Below are 19,665 nucleotides of genomic sequence, written 5' to 3' on the forward strand. Positions count from 1 at the left end.
GCGTTCCCCAACTCCACCCCACCCCACAAAATGCATATGGAGGTAGGCTGCAAAGAAGTGACCAATTTTAGTTTTCCAAAATACAGATCTGAGCTTTCAGACGTAGTGTACAATATGTGAAAACCCTCTCGAGTTTCTAGTCAGCAATCCTAAGTCTCTCTAAAGTTTTCTGTGAACTCCTTCAGTATTTAAAAATTCTACCATAAAAGTACTGCTAAGCTAAAAAAATAAAATGATCTTAAAAAACCCTGAAATGTGATGCTAAATCATGTCAAATTTGATTTTAGAAATTCAGCATTTCCTTTTAAAATAAGCCTGTTTCTAACGATTAACAGGAGAATTTCTAGGAAACATTCAGGAGGTGTCATGTATATTTATGGGACTTAAATACTTGAATATCCAAATTTAAAAGACATTGTATACCCTAAGATCTTTCTGATGGCGCATTACTCAAAGGCTTACGTGGTCCCCTTCAGCAATATCTATTCAAGTATACAGGTGCATATAGACTTTCTACAGCTCTCATAAAAAACCCAAAATATTATGTTAAAAATAATCTGAAATGCAAGGTGCTTTAGTCGTGAACCTTTTCAAACTTTTCTGTGGTTGCAGGAAAGCTTTCTGTATACCCTTCACAACTTGGGTAGTGAAGGGTATACAGATGATGTCTGTATGAATAGGATAGGTCAAACAAATGATGTCTGACCTATTCTATTTATTTGACAGAAGTGTGATTAATTTGCTTTAATTCCTTATTCAGTCTTATGTAATATGATTTTGTGGGTTTACAGAGCATTAGCATATGTACCTTGGGCCTTCCATTCCAGTGAAATTATAATTGATGTGAAGGATTTCAAAATGTGACTAGAAATGAAACGATGTTATTTATTTATGCTCTGTACTGTATTTTTATGTTGCTGTTTAAAACTTTTAAGCTGTGCCTCACGGAATGTTTTATCTACTCCTTATCTACAATGCAATAAAATAACATGAATAGATTATTATGCTGAATTTATCTGACACCAGCAATTTGCTATTCTCAACCGTTTTTGTAAGCTTTTCATTTTACAAAGTTAATAAAAAGTAAAATGATAAAGTGGTGGGTAGCTTTTATAGGTGTCATGGTTATGCCCTCCTACCGGAGATGGGCATTCCCACACACCCAAGCACTCAGTGTGGACTGTGAATAGCTATCAAACAACCACATGTGATCTACAAGCCAGGGTGAAGGGCTGGTGGCTGGGATTAGAAAAGTAAGACAATCACCCAAACGCAGTGATGTTTTTCTGGGAAGGAAAGAAGCAGGCAGCAGAGAAATATGCAGTCTGAACAAATATTCTGTAGTTACTATTTATTACCTTGACATGTTTTTAGTCATAACATTTAGGATTATTTTGATGGCTTACACTACATTAAAAGGAAGGCAAGCAATTTTTATGTCAATCAAAAGGCAACATTTTTCTCAGCTGAAAAACACTGCTCTTGAGCACCCGTCGGCCCACTGGCTGAATTAGGGCAGTCTGGTTCAAGTCATCAGGGTAACATACTATAAAGGCATGTCTTAATTCCTTAGAAGCAATCTCTCTGTGTAACCCAAGCAAATCTGTGGATGGAACCGTAAAACCCTAGGCTTGGGTTGGTGATATCTCTGCTCCCATTCTAGGTGAGCCGGTCCTGTTTTTAAGCAATAAGAATAGAATTTTCACTTTCCCTATCTGTCTGTAATTACAATACTAACGATTACAAGTGTCACCAACCTTCATTCCCAAGCCAGGAAACAGCAAATTCTGGGGAACCCACAAAATGACCCTATTGGTAAGCATGTAAAAGACGGCATACCTTAGGATACTGGCCATTATGGCCACGAAACAGACATGAATAAAAGAACCTCTTAAAATACAACCAGTATCAACTTTATGGCAATATTTAAAAGCATATTAAATCTTAATTACGGAACACAGAAAAATAGGTAACTTCTAAGTAATTCATTAGATACACAGCATTGAACAAACATCTAAAGTCTCTCTTCACGTTACTCACCTTTAAAAGCTGACATTTTATAATTATGTTGTATACCAGCAACTATGTCCTTCCAAAAATCAAATGGTTTTTGACCATTGTTCTGCTAAAGAAAAAAGAAAATCCAAATGTGATACATGTAATAGTTTTGTTTTTAAGCATAACAGAAAACACCTGACAAACAACTAAAATATCACTGTATTCTAAAATAGGGATTCATGTTTTAGAAAACATAACAGATAAAAACTTCATTTTTCTAAATGTGATTTTAGAAAGAAATCTTCCATGAAAATCACTGATACAGAGAGATATATACATATGACTAAATATTGATATAACTCACATAACCCAAATAAAATAAAAATTTCCACTCATTATAAAATCTAAACATTATAGAATATTTTTAACACATGAGCAAATCTACAATGTTATAGCCTGTGAGGTACCAGAATGTGTCACTTCATGTACCATGGCATCAGTGGAGCTAAGAGACCTGAAGCCTTAAAACCTCAAAAGCTGGTTACTGTAGAATTCTGTGCACATTTACTTGAGTTTCAGTATAAAAGAGGAGCAAGTCTCTATTATTAAGGAGGTTCCTAATCCAAAATTCAAATCATTTTTACTAAGATTTTTTTAAACCAGAAAGCAAGTAAACAATTATACAACGTTATCACCCTGTGCTTCCTTGGAAACATTAACCAGTGTCCTTCTATCTAAACAAAGACCAACTACTAGATATTATTAAATTATATAAAGTCCAATTTAAAGACTGGTGCATTTGTATATAATCACTATAAAATGAGAGACTGACTCCATCTCATAATAACTTCTATAAGCCAGAACTATTGCTCAACAGAAACTTTCACAAACATACAAATTAATTCTGATTCAAAAATAAACCATTATCTAGTCCTATCAGAAACATTAACATTGTGATTTTTAAAGACAATATATGCAAAAAGGAAAGTGATTCTGCCATAAAACCAGTTTCTGTTCATACGTCCTAAACTCTAGGTATAAACTGATATAACCAGAGATCTATTTAATCCTGATACATAGGATAAGGAAAAAGTCTATATGCATTAAACTATGCCCAGAATGAATTTAAAAATTTCACCTCATTTTTCTGGTTTTATACTATTTACAATGCTTAAAAGGACACATGGAATTTCCTTAAATTTCTTTTATTTATTTTTAAAAATTCTGCTAATGAAACCAAGAAATATTCTTTCCATACGCAGGTTTGGTATTTTCTTTTTCTAGACTATCGCACCCCCTGCTGCAGAACAGGTGTATTTTTGGTGGGGTCGGGGAGGGAGAAGGGATGGTCGCTATTTAATTTTCCAAAAATATTTTGACCAAATTCTCTATGTTTTTCCTCCTCAGTCACCTCTGAAACCACAAAGAGGAAACTAAGTAAAATCTCACCTCAAAAGACATATATAATTAAGTCCTCTGATTTATAGCTAAATACACTGCACAGTTTCTAAACAATGAGTCCCCACTCACCTTTGTTAAAGAGTCCACCACTCTGGCACACAGAAGAGCTCCAGGCAGGTCAAAGTAGTTATCATAAAAATAGTATTTTCCTAAAAAGAGCAAAAATTTAAACTGGGAACAAACTGATGCCTCGTTTATGTGACATACACAGAAACTTGGCTGAAGAGAGACTAGATTTTGGTTTCGCTACTTAAAGGGGCTTTTATTTCAATTCAGAATCACTCCACTACAGCCTATCATCACCTGTTAAAGAAGGCTTCAGCTACAAGGCTCCTACAAGAAAGTTAAAAAAGGATATCCAGGGGCTTCCCTGGTGGCGCAGTGGTTGAGAGTCCGCCTGCCGATGCAGGGGACGCGGGTTCGTGCCCCGGTCCGGGAAGATCCCACATGCCGCCGAGCGGCTGGGCCCGTGAGCCATGGCCGCTGAGCCTGCGCGTCCGGAGCCTGTGCTCCGCAACGGGAGAGGCCACAACAGTGAGAGGCCCGCGCACCGCAAAAAAAAAAAAAAAAAAAAAGCCTAAAAAAGGATATCCATAGTTAAGCACTTTATTAAAAAAATTTATTTTTTTAAATGTGAAAATTAGACCATATCCCAAATATGAAACAGATTATGAAAAAGTCACAATTTAAATTATCAATGTCACTGAATTTCAAAACCATCAACCTGACACTGGAATACCATGAAGTGCTCCACACAACGGTGCCTTTGCAAATCTGTGCTCTGGTCCCCTAGAGCCCCGCATTCAATCTTCATACAATTTCAGACAAACTTCAGTACAATGTTAAGAACAGCCAGGGTGAAGAGAAGAATAAAAAAATCAGATCACGTGAGGACACAGTGTGCTAATCTTAGAGAAACTCGGAAGCACAGGCCTGGCACACTCTAGGGTCTCTGGGAGGAGAGGGATTTGATTAATCCTGTTTGGCCCTAGGGTAGAATTAAACTTAAGCCCTTCCTTGGCACCGATGTCATTTTTGACTCTGCTGTGCCCGGGCAGACGCTTTTGAGGACCCATATCACACCCCCTTGGTCCGCGGCTGATCCCAGCCACAGCTGTGCTATACAGCAGCATCCTACCTCAAGCTCACCTGTGCCATTCTCTTTCTCTGAGAGCCTCTGGAGCCCACATGGCAAGCCTCAATCAACAGGGTCAGGAGCCAGTGAACGAATGCCCCAGCCTCCTGTCCCCTGGACTGACAGCTCTGAGAGGTGTTCTCTGCACTTCTCCTCAGGTGTCCCGGTGGAATCCAGCTCCTGCTGTTCTTTCCTTCCACGTCACACCCTCACAGCTATCTCACTCCCGCATACTGCAATCAGGAGCAACCGCTCTGCTCTGAGGGGGAACGTAACCTCAGAGTCCTCTAGAGAACCCTCGCTACAAGGAGGAATCCAACAGAACCAATACATGGAGTCAGATTTCAGTTTAATGTTAAGAAAGTACTTTTCAAATGGTCATAATTACTCTTGTGCAGAGTATTGGTAACTGCCTGATTCTGAGTCCCCACTCCTCCCATTTGTAAGCTGTGTATGAGGTTATGCAACACAGCTGCCTTGTTCCTTAGTGTCCACTAAGCACAATGTCCAGCATATTGCAGGCACTCAATAAATGTTTGTTGAATGAATGAATGATCTAAAAATAGAGCGGATTACTGTCAACCCTTGAGCAACATGGGTTTGAACTGCATGAGTCCACTTATACATGTATTTTTTTCAATAGTAAATACTATAGCAGTGCATGATCTGTGATCTGCAGTTGGCTGAATCCACAGATGTAGAACCTCGGATGGGGAGGAACCCCAGGTAGGGAGGGCGACCATAAAGTTATACTCAGATTTTTGACTTCACGAGGGTAAGTGTCCCTAACCCCTGAGTTGTTCAAGAGTCAACTATATTTTGGAATGAAGAAGTGTCACGGGTGAATTAGGAGAAAACTCTCTGCAAGGGCCAGATGTCTATCCCTTTAAATGCTACTTAATGCCCCTCACGTCTTCATGTCAAATTATTAAGGATATATAAGGAACAAAGTCAAAGTTCTGTTAATTCACAAAATGTTGCATAGGTTTGTATGTCCTTTCCCTCAGTTAAGAATATTTTGGTTAGCATAGTCTTCCTGTTTTTTACTCTCTCACAGCTGAAATTGTTGTGGGAACATCTCAGACTCATTTTCATTCCCAAGAAAGGTTAAGATGTCTTTGTCAGCGTGAGGAAAAGCGGGAATTTGGAGGAAAGGGAGAAGCTATTCCATGTACGCTTCTGCCCACACTGCTATGCTATGAGACCAAACACTCCAGTGCTGCAGGGACCAGGACAGTGGGCACAGGTTCCCAAGGCTCACTAACCTGCACTGTATCTAACCTCTTGGCCTGTGACACCAGAGTGACCTGCCTGAACCAGACAGCCAGCTGTCTTGGGCACTGTGGGAGCAGGAGGTGTGTCATCGTTGTACCCTTGCTTTCCCCTCCCCTTTTTCTCCTTCTGTGGGCATTAATAGATGAAATTCAGTTTATGAGTTGAAATACGGATTATGAGCCTTGGTTGAGGATCTAATCAAAGAGCTCAGGGGTTGGATGAGAAGGACGCATTGACTTCCACCCTCAAGGCAAGGGGCTGATGTCACTCGACTATCAAAAATGGGCTAGACGACCACCGCGTGGACATAACAGGGTTTGTGCAGCTGTGACATGTTAACAGTGCCAGGCTGCTCTCGATGTCTCTCCCAACATCAAACTCACAGACTGTGCCCATGAAAGCTTTGGCCCTGCACCTCCTTAGAGGGCAGACAGCTCACTGGGAATGAGGTGATTACTGAATTTAGTTCAAGAGAACAAGCCTCTGAATCAAGATCGAGTCCTATAATCATTAAGCTTTACACACAGAAAAACTGTTGCACCAAAACCCACTGCCAACACCTCAGCCTTGCAAACCTGTGTTCTCTTAGTGATGGAGGAACAAAGGCATATGAATGACTGAGGGGAAGAGAACAATTCATGACAGTGTAAGTTCCCACGTCTCCTGCAGACAAGTGATATCATCTCCATTTAAAGATAAGGAAAGGGATGCTAAGAGTGGCTTAGTAATTGACCACATCACTTTAACCACCAGCAAGTAACAGAGTTACTATCAACCAGGACCGTCTGGCTCCAAGCGCCTTGTGATTTCCACTAGACCAAGCTGTTTCTGCATAATCTACCAGTATGGGAAGAAAATGATCAAAAGGACTTGCTCTCTGGAAATTGGCTGGTAAGAAAAACCATACTCATGCCAAGGCAACCACGTGAGAAGTGCTTATCAAATAACCTGTCAATAAAATGTCTGTGTCCATCAGTGCTTCAAATTCCCTAAGTGTACTGGTAGGGATTTGTACTTTACAACTCTCTGCTTAACTCTGAACACGAATATACTCATTGTAGAAAGAAGTAGCCCATAAAGAATCAATTGGAGTTCCTGAAAATAAAGGCCTTATTTGGCAATATTTTAAACCCACATATCCGTAGAGAAACTATATTTCTAAAAACTTACCCTGGATATATTTACAAAAGTGCAAATGATACATGTATGAAAACGTCACTGCAGGCTTGTTTGTAATGGTTAAACACCGCTCACAACATAAATGTCCAATGTGAGGACACTGATGAAATACATCACGATGTAGGCCCTGGATGGCAGAGCATGCCTGCATCGGAAAGAATGAAGTACATCTGTCTTTGTGCTATTGTGACGGAATCTCCAAGATGTAGATGAAAAAAAGCGAAGTACAGAAAAAGTATGATCCTTTTTGTATACTTAAAAAAATAAGCTTCGGAGAAAGGGGATTGTGGGGGACAGGGGTTGGAAATAATTACTCTTCATTTTACTTCTTTCTATAATATTTACATTTCCTGATCATATGCTCCCATTATTTTTTTTAGTATAAACAAAGTTTAACTGGAATCACAGGCCATTTTTTCCTTCTTTTATGTCTCTACATTAAGAAAAAATGTGTTATGTTTCAAAGGCATTAGCTTTCTCTTACTATTTTGCAGAAACAGTAGGCTTCTATTATGTGTCACAGCCCCATCACTGGGCACCTGGAGTGGAAACACTTCCCTAACCAGCCCAGTTAGGAGTAAATAAACTCCAAGACCATACTCAGAGCAGCGCTCCTGCATAAATTACACAGCACAAGGAAGTTTTGATCCTGCGTAAATTACGCACCACAAGGAAGCTTTGGATTCTAGGAGGCACTGCTCTCTAGTGGGCAGAGCAGTGGGTAAACAGGCGTGTCGTGTTGGGTGAATGCTTTCTTTTGTAGCTGGGAAATACTTTACTTCTTTAAAATACTCCCGATTTCTGAATGGATGTCAGAATAAAACACTTAGCTGGGTGCCTACCTTTTCTGGGAGAAGGGAAGAGTTTATAGTTAACCCATGAACAATGTGGGGAGGGGAGGTTCGTGGCTCTGACCTCCATGCAGCCCAAAATCTGAGTATAATTTATAGTTAGCTCTCCTTACCCGCAATTCCACACCCACGGGTTCCATGAACTGTGGATCGTGTAGCACTGCAGTATTTACTATGGAAAAAATATCCACGTATAAGTGTATCTGAGCAATTCAAACCCGTGTTGTTCACGTGTATTTACAACTGCCTACATCTGGACAGACAACAGGCGTTCCCTATCACTTGAGTAAAAAGGAAATCCATCCATTTAACTTCTAGCTATTCTGAGTTGAGATGTGTGAAAGCATTCTATACCCAACCCCAAGGTGAAACCTCAGTTTTTCCTATCAACTTATTTTATCAAGATAACACACATTTCCTGACATTTTCATCTCACTACAATAATAATAAAAAAAAAACCCCAAAAGATAGCAAATGTAATAAACAAAAACACAACAGTAATAAGGAATAACTCCAACTGTTTTCCGGTTACTACATTTTCTAAATGAAAATAGGTGCATTTCAAAACTGTAGTGTAGGAGAAAATGGCAAAAAAAAATTAGAACAAATGAAAAACTAACAATCAGGACTTTAATAAGGTCCATGTGTTTATAATAATGTTTTAATGATTCTTTACTAATTTATGCACATCTGTGTTTATAAATAATTTTTGAAAAATCTTTTCATGTTTACTCACGGTGAAGCTCTTTAAAGAGAGTTGGAAAAATGTGTAAAATCACTTGGAATAAAGGGGAAAAAAACCAAAGGCAGAAGGTACTAGAAATGGCAGTAAAGAAAAGAACTCTAGAAAACAGGAGAGATGAGTAATGTGGGGAGAAGTGGGGGACAGAGAAACAAAAGTAAGGATTGTGCATGTAACAAATTGATAAAAATACAGAATAAGGAATGTATTATTCCTTGTTCTTTACTCCAGAACAAGTGCAACTAGAAAGGTGAATCAACAGAACATTAAATAAAACAGAACCAACTGCCAAAGAGAAAATCAGACACGTGGGAAAAAATACATCCTATTCCTATGAAACCATAGCAGGTCCTTTGTGGGTCCTGCCCAGCAGGGTGCAAGGAGGGTCTTCTTTGTGTCCTGACGTCCCAGGCTCAGGGTCCAAAACAACAGGGGAGGGAATGGCAGTGCTGCCCCACACATGATCCATACCTGACCGGCAGGCCATTCCCGAGTCTGGCGTGAAGTGCTTCCACTCCTTCCTGCCATACTCCTCCGCCAGCACCTCTGGAGCCAGCATCTTTGTGCCGTGGCTTGCCCTGGTTTGGGGAGATGAGGCACGTGACTCATCAGTGGTTCTCCTGAACACCCCCTCCTCCAGCCTTGTTATTGTTAATTCACCCTGATACTATGAAAGGATTTTTACAAAAAAGGTTTTCAACTGGATGACTTCCCCATTTAGGGTCCTATATGGCATTTCTCTTGACAGCTCTTATTCTTCTCCATGTCACCCATCAACCAGCAAAGTGATCAGGGGCAGCTCACTCTGAGGTCAACGCTGTGGCAGTTGCCCTGGACCAATACTATAAACCACAATTTCTCTGGAAGAAATATGACGACTTCTTGCCTAAGAAGCTGTCAATTCACCACGCAGATAAGATTAGCCTAGCTGGAACAATGAGGAAACACTGCAGGGACTGGGTGGGAAGCTGGGCTGGCAGCAGGAAAGAAAGAGCAGCAGTCAGAGCACGAGCTGCGTCAGGCCCGCAGGAGCAGGGAGGTGCCTGGCACCCAGGGCCGGCGGCTGTGAGCACAGGGGACTTATGAAGATGAAGGTGGGGTAGTAACATGCCACTCAAGGACACCACAGAGCTAAAAACACAATGGGAAACAGCAAGACGAATGGGGCAAAACTTGGAACAGGAAGACAAGAAGGTAGCTATTTTTTGTACTCGAAATACTGCTTTTGCATCCGTTGGGCCTGGTTAAGAGAATCTTACCCTGTAGAGAAACAGTTGATACTTTACGTTGTTTACTTTGAGAAATTATAATGCTAGGGAGTATTATTAGTCTTCTCTTGGTGTTATATTGTGGTAGCAAAGCAAAATGAAGGAAAAGGAAATGAAATAAGAAGGGCAAATGGAGGAAAATCATAATCGGGATCCTATTTATAAACAAGCTAAAATTTACATAAAAGCTACTATATGTAAGGGTGGAGGAACCTTGAGCAAGAAATACGATCAGAAAAGGAATCTACTATATTGTTTGAAAGCAGGCATCAAGGACATAACCTTGTAAATTCAAGAGAAGCTGGGGGTTGGCCAGAACTTGAATGGAGACGGTCAGACCTTGGGAAAAGGGTGTTGGGAGTGGGGACCAACAGACAGATGTGACAATAAAAGAAAGAAGCAAAACTGTGGAATGTTTTCCATTCTTTTAACCGTGATTGAAGACAGCCAAGTACACTGTAAGAATCTGAAAGTGGCATTTAAGGTCATGGTCAAAGCTGCATTGTGTGTGTGTGGTGTACACACACAAATCAATACACACACTCTATCTCTAGTTGCCTGAGAAAAAACATGCAAATAAATTATAAAATAATCAGAAGTGGAACCACACCTGGCCTAGCTAGCTACACCTTAGGGGCCGGTCTGGGGTAGAGTGTGAGTCTGTACTGTGCAAAAAAGAATGATGTACCCAAAGGGAGAGTGTGTACAAGGGGTAACCTGTGCTGAGCATCCTCTTCGTGAACTCTGACCATGTCAGCATAAATCATAAATCGTACAACTGCACAGCCACGTTAACTGCCTGTACTGTCAGTACTGGGGGAAAATAGATGCTCACTCCATGGTACCCTCTGTAAGACTAAGGGCAGCGATGGCAGCTGCTTCTCAACTGTCTGCCCTACTCTTACTAATACTCAAAGTGTTGGACTCACCCTAGGAGGAGGGAAGGAAAGGGAGTCAGCACTAAGTTTGGGAGGGGGGAGATACTTATGAAGGTTGGAACAATCTAGAAACACTTCCAGAAGGAGCTGAGACACAACATGGGTCCTGCATGATGGGGGCGAATTTGGATAAATGGGAGAAGAAAGAGAGGTGTGCCTAGACCACCAATCCCCACCCAACATCCATTCTCTCCTTCTTCCTCAATAAAGACAGCTTCAATTTTACTCCAGGTTAGCACAATATAATTCCCAGGCTCTGTGGTCAAAGAGATAAAGGAATTTATTAACATTCTACTGTATTTCCTGAAAATATTTCTGATGAGCTAAATTTAAAGAATTAGACCTTTCAATCTAATGCTTCCAGATTTATATTTAAACAGCTCAAATGATTCACACAAAGACATGCAGGCACATAGATAATCTGCCATCTGATTGACTAAAGTAATAATCTTCTTTAACCCATACCTTAACTATCAAATGCTATATGATAATAAAATGTCCTGGAAAGAGTGAAGCTTTGACTTCACAACTAAATTTTATTACCTGAGCACGGTGCCATTATCTGCAAGTTTAATGAAGTTCCCGTCTTCCAGATCCAATGCCAAGCCCTTGCAACTGAGATAGAAAATTCTGATTACCAGTCAATTCACATAGTTACCTAACCCAAGAAATAAAAATTTATATTTTCAAAAAACTCACAATGCTAAAAAAGGACTCTCCCACCCAAGTGAATGCTATGTTAATCAAACAAGTAAGAATATCAATTCTAAAATTAAATATCATCCTCAGAGCAAGTACATAAAGAAAACTGTTATGTGGGCAAACCAAGGACAGCACAGTCAGTGTCTAAAATCTTTGAGCTTTTAAAAAGAGGAATAAAAAAACTCACAGAGAACAAAGAATAAACACCATTGTATGCCTCTGTTAAAATGTACAAATGCTTTCCATTAAATAAAACACACACACAAACACACATTTGTATTCTACAAGTTAAGATCTTGGCCAGAATCTCTTCTGTACTCTTTAGAATCTGCCTCAGTTTAGGTCGGGTTATAAGAACTAGCCCTCTGGACTACGCATACTATTGAAAACCACTAAAACAAAGTCAAATACTAAGTTTTGGGTTCTTCACTGTAAAAGACTTACGGGATTTGGGAAGAAAAATGGGTACAGATTCATTATCATGAGTAATAAAAGCAAGAAGGTAAAACGGCCACCAAATACCAAGGGAATTAAAAAGAAAACGACAGGGTACTTTAGAAACATTATTTACTTTGGTCCACAGTAAAATTTCCAGAGTCGGTGGTTTCATACAGTAAAATATTTCTGTTTCTTCGTTTGCTAAAAGGGATAGATCAAAAAGGACTAACCAAACACTGGAAGAATGTATAACAGATGAACTCTGTTGTTCCAGAATTATTTCTGTATGTATTTTTCATGCGTTTCAGGACTACTGTTATTTTTCAACCGAACAATTTAAAGTGGTTTAATAGGACTTTTGTTTGTTTTATTGTTTAAATGAGGAAGAAGGACAAAGGAAGCCTTGGAAAGTTGAGACTCCTAAGCCAGGAAGGGAGTAAGCAGTCAGAGTCTCAGACATAGGGGTATCTACCCAATTACAGAAAAACAAATGTCCCAATTCAGACACTTATTCAAAACATGATGATTTCCTCTTTTCTTACAGTTCTGTATTTGAAGGGCAATAAAAGAAAATTTTTTAATAAAAGATGTAAATTTTAGACAGCTCTTAATAACCTCGCAAACTCTTAATAACGACAGACTTAAACCATGTAAAAATACTCAAATTAGTCACATATGCTCTTAGCTTATTTTCATACTTAAACAAGTCTTAAAGTAGAAAGGACTTTAATACATCAAACGTAAAACTTTTTAATACAGAAGGCATTTTGTCCTTTGACTCAACTTCACATTTCACTTTGTTTCCATAGAAGAGGAAGCATTAAAATTTTATCCACAATAATTAAAAATCAGAAGGAATGTGCTGACCTTAAAAAAGCTGCTTACCAGAAATCCCAGTCCTCTGGAGTCACAGTGAGCAATTCCTTGTCATACCCTTTCTCCTTGACCAGGAACTGAGCAAAGCTATTATAAATGAGCTGTTAATAAAAAGAAGGAAAAAAGACAGATTAAATGTAAAATTCACTATTCATTCTTAGCTTCACAGACCTGAAAACCTAATGGAATCAGTCATGAGACAGGTGGGAGGGAATCCATAGTATCTGTAATTGTGAAGCTCTGCAAGTTAACACTCCGTCCCAAGCAATTTACCCACTCCTGAGAGCCCCAGGGAGCTGCTGCGTCTTTTTTATTCCATCAGTATACAATTATACCACCAAGGACAATTATTAATCTTACTCCCAAAGCCTAATGGGTTGGAGATCATTAAGACTTGACAAAGCTTTGTAAACTAATTTAACAGATCTCCAGAGGATAAACATAATGACCACTCTATCATCATATCCATCCTCCATCCACCCTTGCTAGAAAGGCCCCATGGCGGCTGATAATGCTAATTCATATACTGGGCCCCACAAAATGGAGGCCACCCCACTGGCCCAGCTCTGGTCACAAATCTAAACCTAAGACAGTGTGCATTTACACAAAACCCCTGTCAAGGAGACCTAACATACACCAATCACAATCCTCCACGTCAGCTTTAGCTCGCTTACCTCACCCTAGAAAACAGGACCTGCAGCGCCTATCAGGGAATCCCTGACCTCTTAGCCAATCATGCCCGATTTCTGTGGTGCCTCTTCTAACACTCTATAAAACACGGTCTTGCCCAAAATCTCTGGGGGAGAGTACTCCACTGCTTGTGGGGCACTGCACTCTCCCAATCCGTGGATTATCTTCTCCAAAGGAAGGACATCAAACTCATTACTTACTACCTTATTTTACTTTTGTCATCTGACACAGGGGAGTCTCAAAGAGAAATACACATAGGGACCAAGCAGGTAATCTAAAGAAGGAATCATGGTACCTCCATCAGACAAAGTGAGTATCGTTTTTTCCCACCATAAGAAAAGCTAAGGAAACAGGAAAAAGGAAGCCTCTGGAAGCAAGCACAAAGACAAATGCTCTGCTGATGGCTGACAGATCTTTTCATTCTCAACAACAACAAAATGACAGGTTTTCTGAGACTGAAGTGTCCAAGGAGACACACTGAGCAACCTGACCCTCCTTCTCCAGATGTTAACCCATGACAGGTTTTGATAGCATTGGAATGGCACAAGGGGGAAGCGAGAATAGATACAGCAAGAGTTGTAGGAGGGCTTCCCTGGTGGCGCAGTGGTTGAGAGTCCGCCTGCCGATGCGGGGGACATGGGTTCGTGCCCCGGTCCGGGAAGATCCCACGTGCCGCGGAGCGGCTGGGCCCGTGAGCCATGGCCGCTGAGCCTGCGCGTCCGGAGCCTGTGCTCCGCAACGGGAGAGACCACAACGGTGAGAGGCCCACGTACCGCAAAAAAAAAAAAAAAAAAAAAAAAAAGAGTTGTAGGAGAAGGCCTCCCTGAGGAGGTGATGTACACACTGACACCTGCAAGATGGAGCAGTTATCTGGGTGAATCCAGTGGGGAGAGGGCAATCCAAGTCCAAGGGGGCACACAGCTGAAGTTGGGGATTGGGGTTAGTCACTCAGGTACAAAGTACTACGGACAACAAAAAATACACATCATGATCCTGCCTGCAAGGTAACAGTGCCCTGGGATTAAGAGATGTAAATCCCATGTTAATGAAAATCCTCAGATGCTTAGAGCAGTGCATGGCATACAAGTAAATTCAATTTAAGTATTGCTATTATTATCAGTCGGGTGCTGGTTAAAAAAAAAAAAGGTCCTGACTTGTAGCATTTGCTCATTTCCATGGTATAGTTACCCCCACCATGGCCAGTTTCAAGCTACCAATGGTTACTGCACACCATCAGACTTGCCTCTGGTCAAAGTATTTATTCAACCTTGGACAACTGGAGTGTCTCATCCCTTGGCAATACTGATTAACATATGGGCATGTGATTCCAATGAGGTCAGATTCCTTCCCAAGAGAAAGGGCCCTTTCTAGCAGGGATGCCACCAGGGGTGTCCAGAGCTGTGTTCCTTACCTCTCCAAGGAGATGGTTCTGTAATAGGAGAGAATGGGGTCAATGTGTAAAGAGGAGCAGAGAACAGAGGTGCTGAGAAAAGCAGGGAATCTGTGCCTTTGAAAGCCCTCTTCTTGGGGCCTCCCTGGCGGCACAGTGGCTGAGAGTCCGCCTGCCGATGCAGGGGACACGGGTTCGTGCCCCGGCCCGGGAAGATCCCACATGCCGCGGAACGGCTGGGCCCGTGAGCCATGGCCGCTGAGCCTGCGCGTCCGGAGCCTGTGCTCCGCAAAGGGAGAGGCCACAATAGTGAGAGGCCCGCATACTGAAAAAAAAAAAAAAAAAACGTCCCAAGGCCTTGGTCCTTGAAGCTCTTCCTCAAATTATGTTGAGTCACCACAGAAGCCTTCATGGCACAGGGCCTCCACCACCCACCCCCTTGCTCTCCCAGCCTTAACTGCCTCTTACTTTCTCAACAGTCTCACCTAATAATCACACACAATCCACAGCGGGTGCAAACTGGTGCCCTGTGGGTCCTACGCAGACCACAAATTATATTTGGTTCCCACTGAAGGCTGCCAGAGAAAATATGAAACACCCAGCTCAATCTGATTTTCGGCTAAACAACAGATCATTTTATAGTATGAGCTTATCCCATGAAATATCTGGAACACCCATATACTAAAAATTTTTTTTTATTTGAAATTCAAATTGAACCGGTGTCCTGTATTTTTCTTTGCTACATCTGGCAACCCTATAATCCTGCTGTGTTCGAAAATGAGCTGGCGTTTAAAAATTGAAAGACTTCTCATACAAGCTTAGATTTCTAATTTGTCTTGAGAGAATTAGATCTGACAAGACTGAGCCTCTACCTACGCCCACGGCAAATGCTGGCAGGAGTTGAGCACAGCTGCGCTTGAGGAGGGGCGTGCGCGCACTCTCCCAGCCGCACGTTTAAGTTAACTGCCTGGGTCCAGACACTCCTGAGTCAGCAACTCCAGGACAGCACAGGTGTCCTCATTTCTACGATGCTTTTCCTGAGCCCCCCGGTGAGGCGACACACCCAGTTTCACGTTTGCACGACACTCTGCACTTAACTAAATGCCTATGAGACTGATATGAGAGGCACGCGCAGTGATCCATGATGCAGCGCCACTGCCATCTCCGGCATCTTCTCCTGCAACGCCCCACCTTCTGCTTGACACCCAGCAGATCCAGGCGCTCTTTCTCACCTTTAGGTCCTGCACTGGCCATACTTCCTCTGCCAGAAATGCTCCTCTCTGCCTCCTCACCTGCCACTTGTAACTCCTGTGCTGGGACCCAAGCATCACTCACTCCAAGGACTCTCCTCTGGGATTTGCAGCACACATAAAGCCTGGTGGGAGGTAGCAGAGACCTGCCAGCTGGACCACCTTGCTGGGTGACCCTGGATAAGCTACTTATCCTTTCTGTGAGTCAGTGTCCTCATCTCTAAATGATGATAATAACATCTAACTCACATGGTTGTAAGGGTCAAACCAGTTTATATAGCAGAATGCTTATTAGAATACTGGCTGTTAGTGCTATTTTCAGTTACTAAAATACCTATTATTTATGCAATTGTTCCACAATTATTTATTGAATCCCGTACGTGCACGCAGTCAGCTTGGCACACAGAACACACAATAAACTGTCACATATACTGATGTCAAGGGGTCATGGCTCTAGGATCTAGGGAAAGATTCCAGCAAGTAAGCAGGAAAATTTAAGGCAGTGTGTAAGTACTGTGAGAAATTAAGGTTTTTATGGAAAACTGCAGATGGGATAGGGACAGAAAGGTAAACTTTAGGGGACCAGGCTACTTAAGATGAGACCTGCCAGCTGAGAAGTTTGTGTGATGAAGGGAGGAGGGCCCCAGGCACAGGTAACAGTCAGTCAGCAGCAAGGACCAGGCAATGCTGCCCTCAGCACAGGGGACCAGAACTAACCTTTCAATACCTTTACCCATTACAAGGCCACCTGAAGATCTGTGTTATCTCTGTATCCCTAACTCTATTATGGTGCTCAGCACATTGTTGGTACTTAATAAAAGATTTCTGAACCAAACAGGATATAAAACGCACTAGGTTAATGTTTTCAACCTTTAAATATCACTTACATTCGAAGTTTATAGCAAAGAACTCTTGTCTTTTAACGATCCTGTATTCTGAAATTTTATGCTCACTCATGCACAAAAGTGGCTCTAATGACAATGGTTTTAACAATATTTCCTTCAAATGAAGGTGACTAGGGAGGAAATGCAAGAAAATGTTAATCAGGAGAAGATTTGAAAGGCAAAGGGAAGGAAAATATGAGTCAAAGACCTAGAGGAACCAGTAGCCAAGGATCAAGAAGTAAAGTCTCCTCAACTCTCAACATGACTAAGGAAACACCTGTACAGCAGGAAAGCAGGAAAGTATAATAGAAGGAACAGTACACTTCTTTTTTTCCACCATCTGTACATAGAGAACATGAGTAATTCACTGTTTTGACCTTTGAGGGGTACCTGAACTGCTGATTGGAGCACTGACCTCACCATACTGAGGAGCAGCCCTTGCTGATGCCTGCACCAGCGGCCAGGAGCTCTATTCATAAGTGGTCAGGCTGGGGAATGATATGGGTGGTGACTATGAAAGCAAACACTTGTATGTGTCCAACACAGCTCTAAGCATTATACATCCTTTACCCTTTTAATCCTTTCAACAACCTTTCCAGGCAAATCCAATTATTAGCCCCATTTTACAGATAGGGAAACTGAGAATAGACACGGGTTAAGTAACTTGCCCGAGGTCACAGAGCTAGGAACAGAGGAGCTGGTGCCCTCTGTCTGCAGTCTGGCTGCAGAGTCCTCGCTTTGACTACCATAACCAGTTTATTTCGCTTGGATATTTACATACTTGACTAAAAAAAAAAAAGTTAATTTTTCAAAATTAGTTTCCTTGTGAAACCAAAGGAATGGGGGAGGGAGAACAATTCACTTCAGGGTACAGGTGTGGAATCATACACACCCCACTTCCCCCTCCCTCCCTAAGTGCAGTGAGGACCCAGGCTGTTGTCAGGATTAGACCTTACTCAAGGTGCATGGAGCACGCAACAGGTGAGCAAAATTTATTTCCTTCTCTTGGCAAAAGGCAAAATTAGGGCTAACATATTAATGACTTTTCGGTTAGTCTTCCAATACACCACACAATTTCTCCCGGACTGCAGTGTTTAAAAACGAACAGGCGGTCTCATGGACGTGCAAAAGAAAAACGCAGCCAAAGAAAATACAAGTCGTTAACCAAGTGGCTGTATCGGCGCTCTGCTGGTGGCCAGAACGATTTGCTGAGAAGTTCCAAGGCTGGGGATATGCAATGGACACCCCGAGTTCCCCTAGCCCCACCCTTCCTCTGACCCAGGAACCGTTTCCCTAGCCCAGTCTTGCACGACTTGTCCCTCCTTCGCCCCTTTTCTTCCCTACCCATCTCTCAAACTTGGCTAAGGGCTGGGCTAAATAAGCCGGTACCCACAGCACGGGCGGGGATGGGGGAATGCACACTTCCTTCCGCCCCGCCTCGCCGTGGGAGGCCGAGTTCTGCGCAAAGGCGCGGCGGCTGCAGGGCCCCGGCGACGCTCACCGCCGCCTAAGCCGGGAGGAAACTCGAGCCCCAGCCGCCATGAAGACCGCACGCCGTGCGCCCCGGCAGCCCGCGCCACTCACCCGGGCGCTCTCAGGCAGGTTGTAGCGACACAGAGTATGGTCCAGGTCGAAGCCGACCACGTCGCAGGCGGCCAGGGAGAAGTGCTGAGCCATAGCTGCGCACGGACCACCAGAGAGCTCCTAGACGCCGAGAGGAGACGAAGACCGCGCGGGCAGGACGTTGCGGTACTACCGGGCAGGACGCGGCGGGGCGGGGCGGGGCTGCGGCCGCCCCCTGAACGCCGCACCGCTGCCCCTCGCGCTTCCCGCGCCCGCCAGCCCCGCCCCCGGCCGCGCTTCTGCCCGCCCCTCGCGGCCGGACTTCCCCGCACCCCGACTGGCCGGTTCGCTCCCCAGCTTTCCGCTGACACTCCCAGGCCGGGTCCTGACCCACTGTCACCACCCTGACCCCCACCCCGAAGTCCCGAAGGCGGGATGTGACCAGGAGCGGAGCCGCTGCTGCAGGAATTGGAGGCGGCACTAAGCCCCTGTTGGCGCAAAGCCTTCGCCGCAGAATTAACCGGGCCTCCCCTTGGTTTTCAAGGCGCCAGGGAAACCAAGAGAATGTCAAGGTACACCTGACCCTTTACTCTTGTGTGCGAAATGATATAAGATTATGGAGAAAATTTTATCCACTAATATTCCCCTGACCCAATTAGCCTATAATTTGGAAGATTTTTTTTGCCCATGAGATCTCTGACTGGATTAAATCAAAAACTTTATATTCTTTAGTAAATTCCTAAGTATTTGTAAGTAGAAACATTTCACCCCCTGGAGCGCGTTAGAAAATAAATTTATTAGAAATCGTGAAGGACCGTTTTGCAAAATGACAATGATTAAGGAAACCAATATTGGTTGTTATTTGATTATCCTATTTTTTATTGTAATGCATTTTTTTCTATGAAAGGATATTAGAAACTTCATAGAACATACTACAGAAGAGAGAACTTTATGCAAACAGAAAGGTTTAAAGTTTATAGAACACAATAATTTGAATGACAGTGTTTTCAATTCTCTCAAGGACT

General features: G+C 42.5%; 1 protein-coding gene across 4 annotated transcripts in view; it reads right to left on the reverse strand.

The window, feature by feature from the left end:
• NT5DC1 (5'-nucleotidase domain containing 1) overlaps positions 1 to 18,830 on the reverse strand; it is a 122,861-nt gene extending 104,031 nt beyond the window's left edge. For 3 of the 4 annotated variants that reach the window (XR_009543931.1, XM_060168366.1, XM_060168364.1), the window contains exons 1-6: positions 18,662 to 18,830; positions 12,873 to 12,964; positions 11,391 to 11,462; positions 9,113 to 9,219; positions 3,529 to 3,608; positions 2,041 to 2,125 (exon numbers count right to left, since the gene is read on the reverse strand). Coding sequence is in view for 3 of the 4 variants with exons in the window: in XM_060168366.1 (XP_060024349.1) it covers positions 2,041 to 2,125; positions 3,529 to 3,608; positions 9,113 to 9,219; positions 11,391 to 11,462; positions 12,873 to 12,964; positions 18,662 to 18,754 (529 nt within the window). In the remaining variant the exon portion in view is untranslated. The remainder of the gene's footprint in view (positions 1 to 2,040; positions 2,126 to 3,528; positions 3,609 to 9,112; positions 9,220 to 11,390; positions 11,463 to 12,872; positions 12,965 to 18,661) is intronic. The other variant, XM_060168365.1, reaches the window with a different exon arrangement.
• Positions 18,831 to 19,665: the final 835 nt, after the last annotated feature.

This window comes from Lagenorhynchus albirostris, chromosome 12 (genome assembly GCF_949774975.1).
Source record: "Lagenorhynchus albirostris chromosome 12, mLagAlb1.1, whole genome shotgun sequence".
NCBI classification, from domain to species: domain Eukaryota; kingdom Metazoa; phylum Chordata; class Mammalia; order Artiodactyla; family Delphinidae; genus Lagenorhynchus; species Lagenorhynchus albirostris.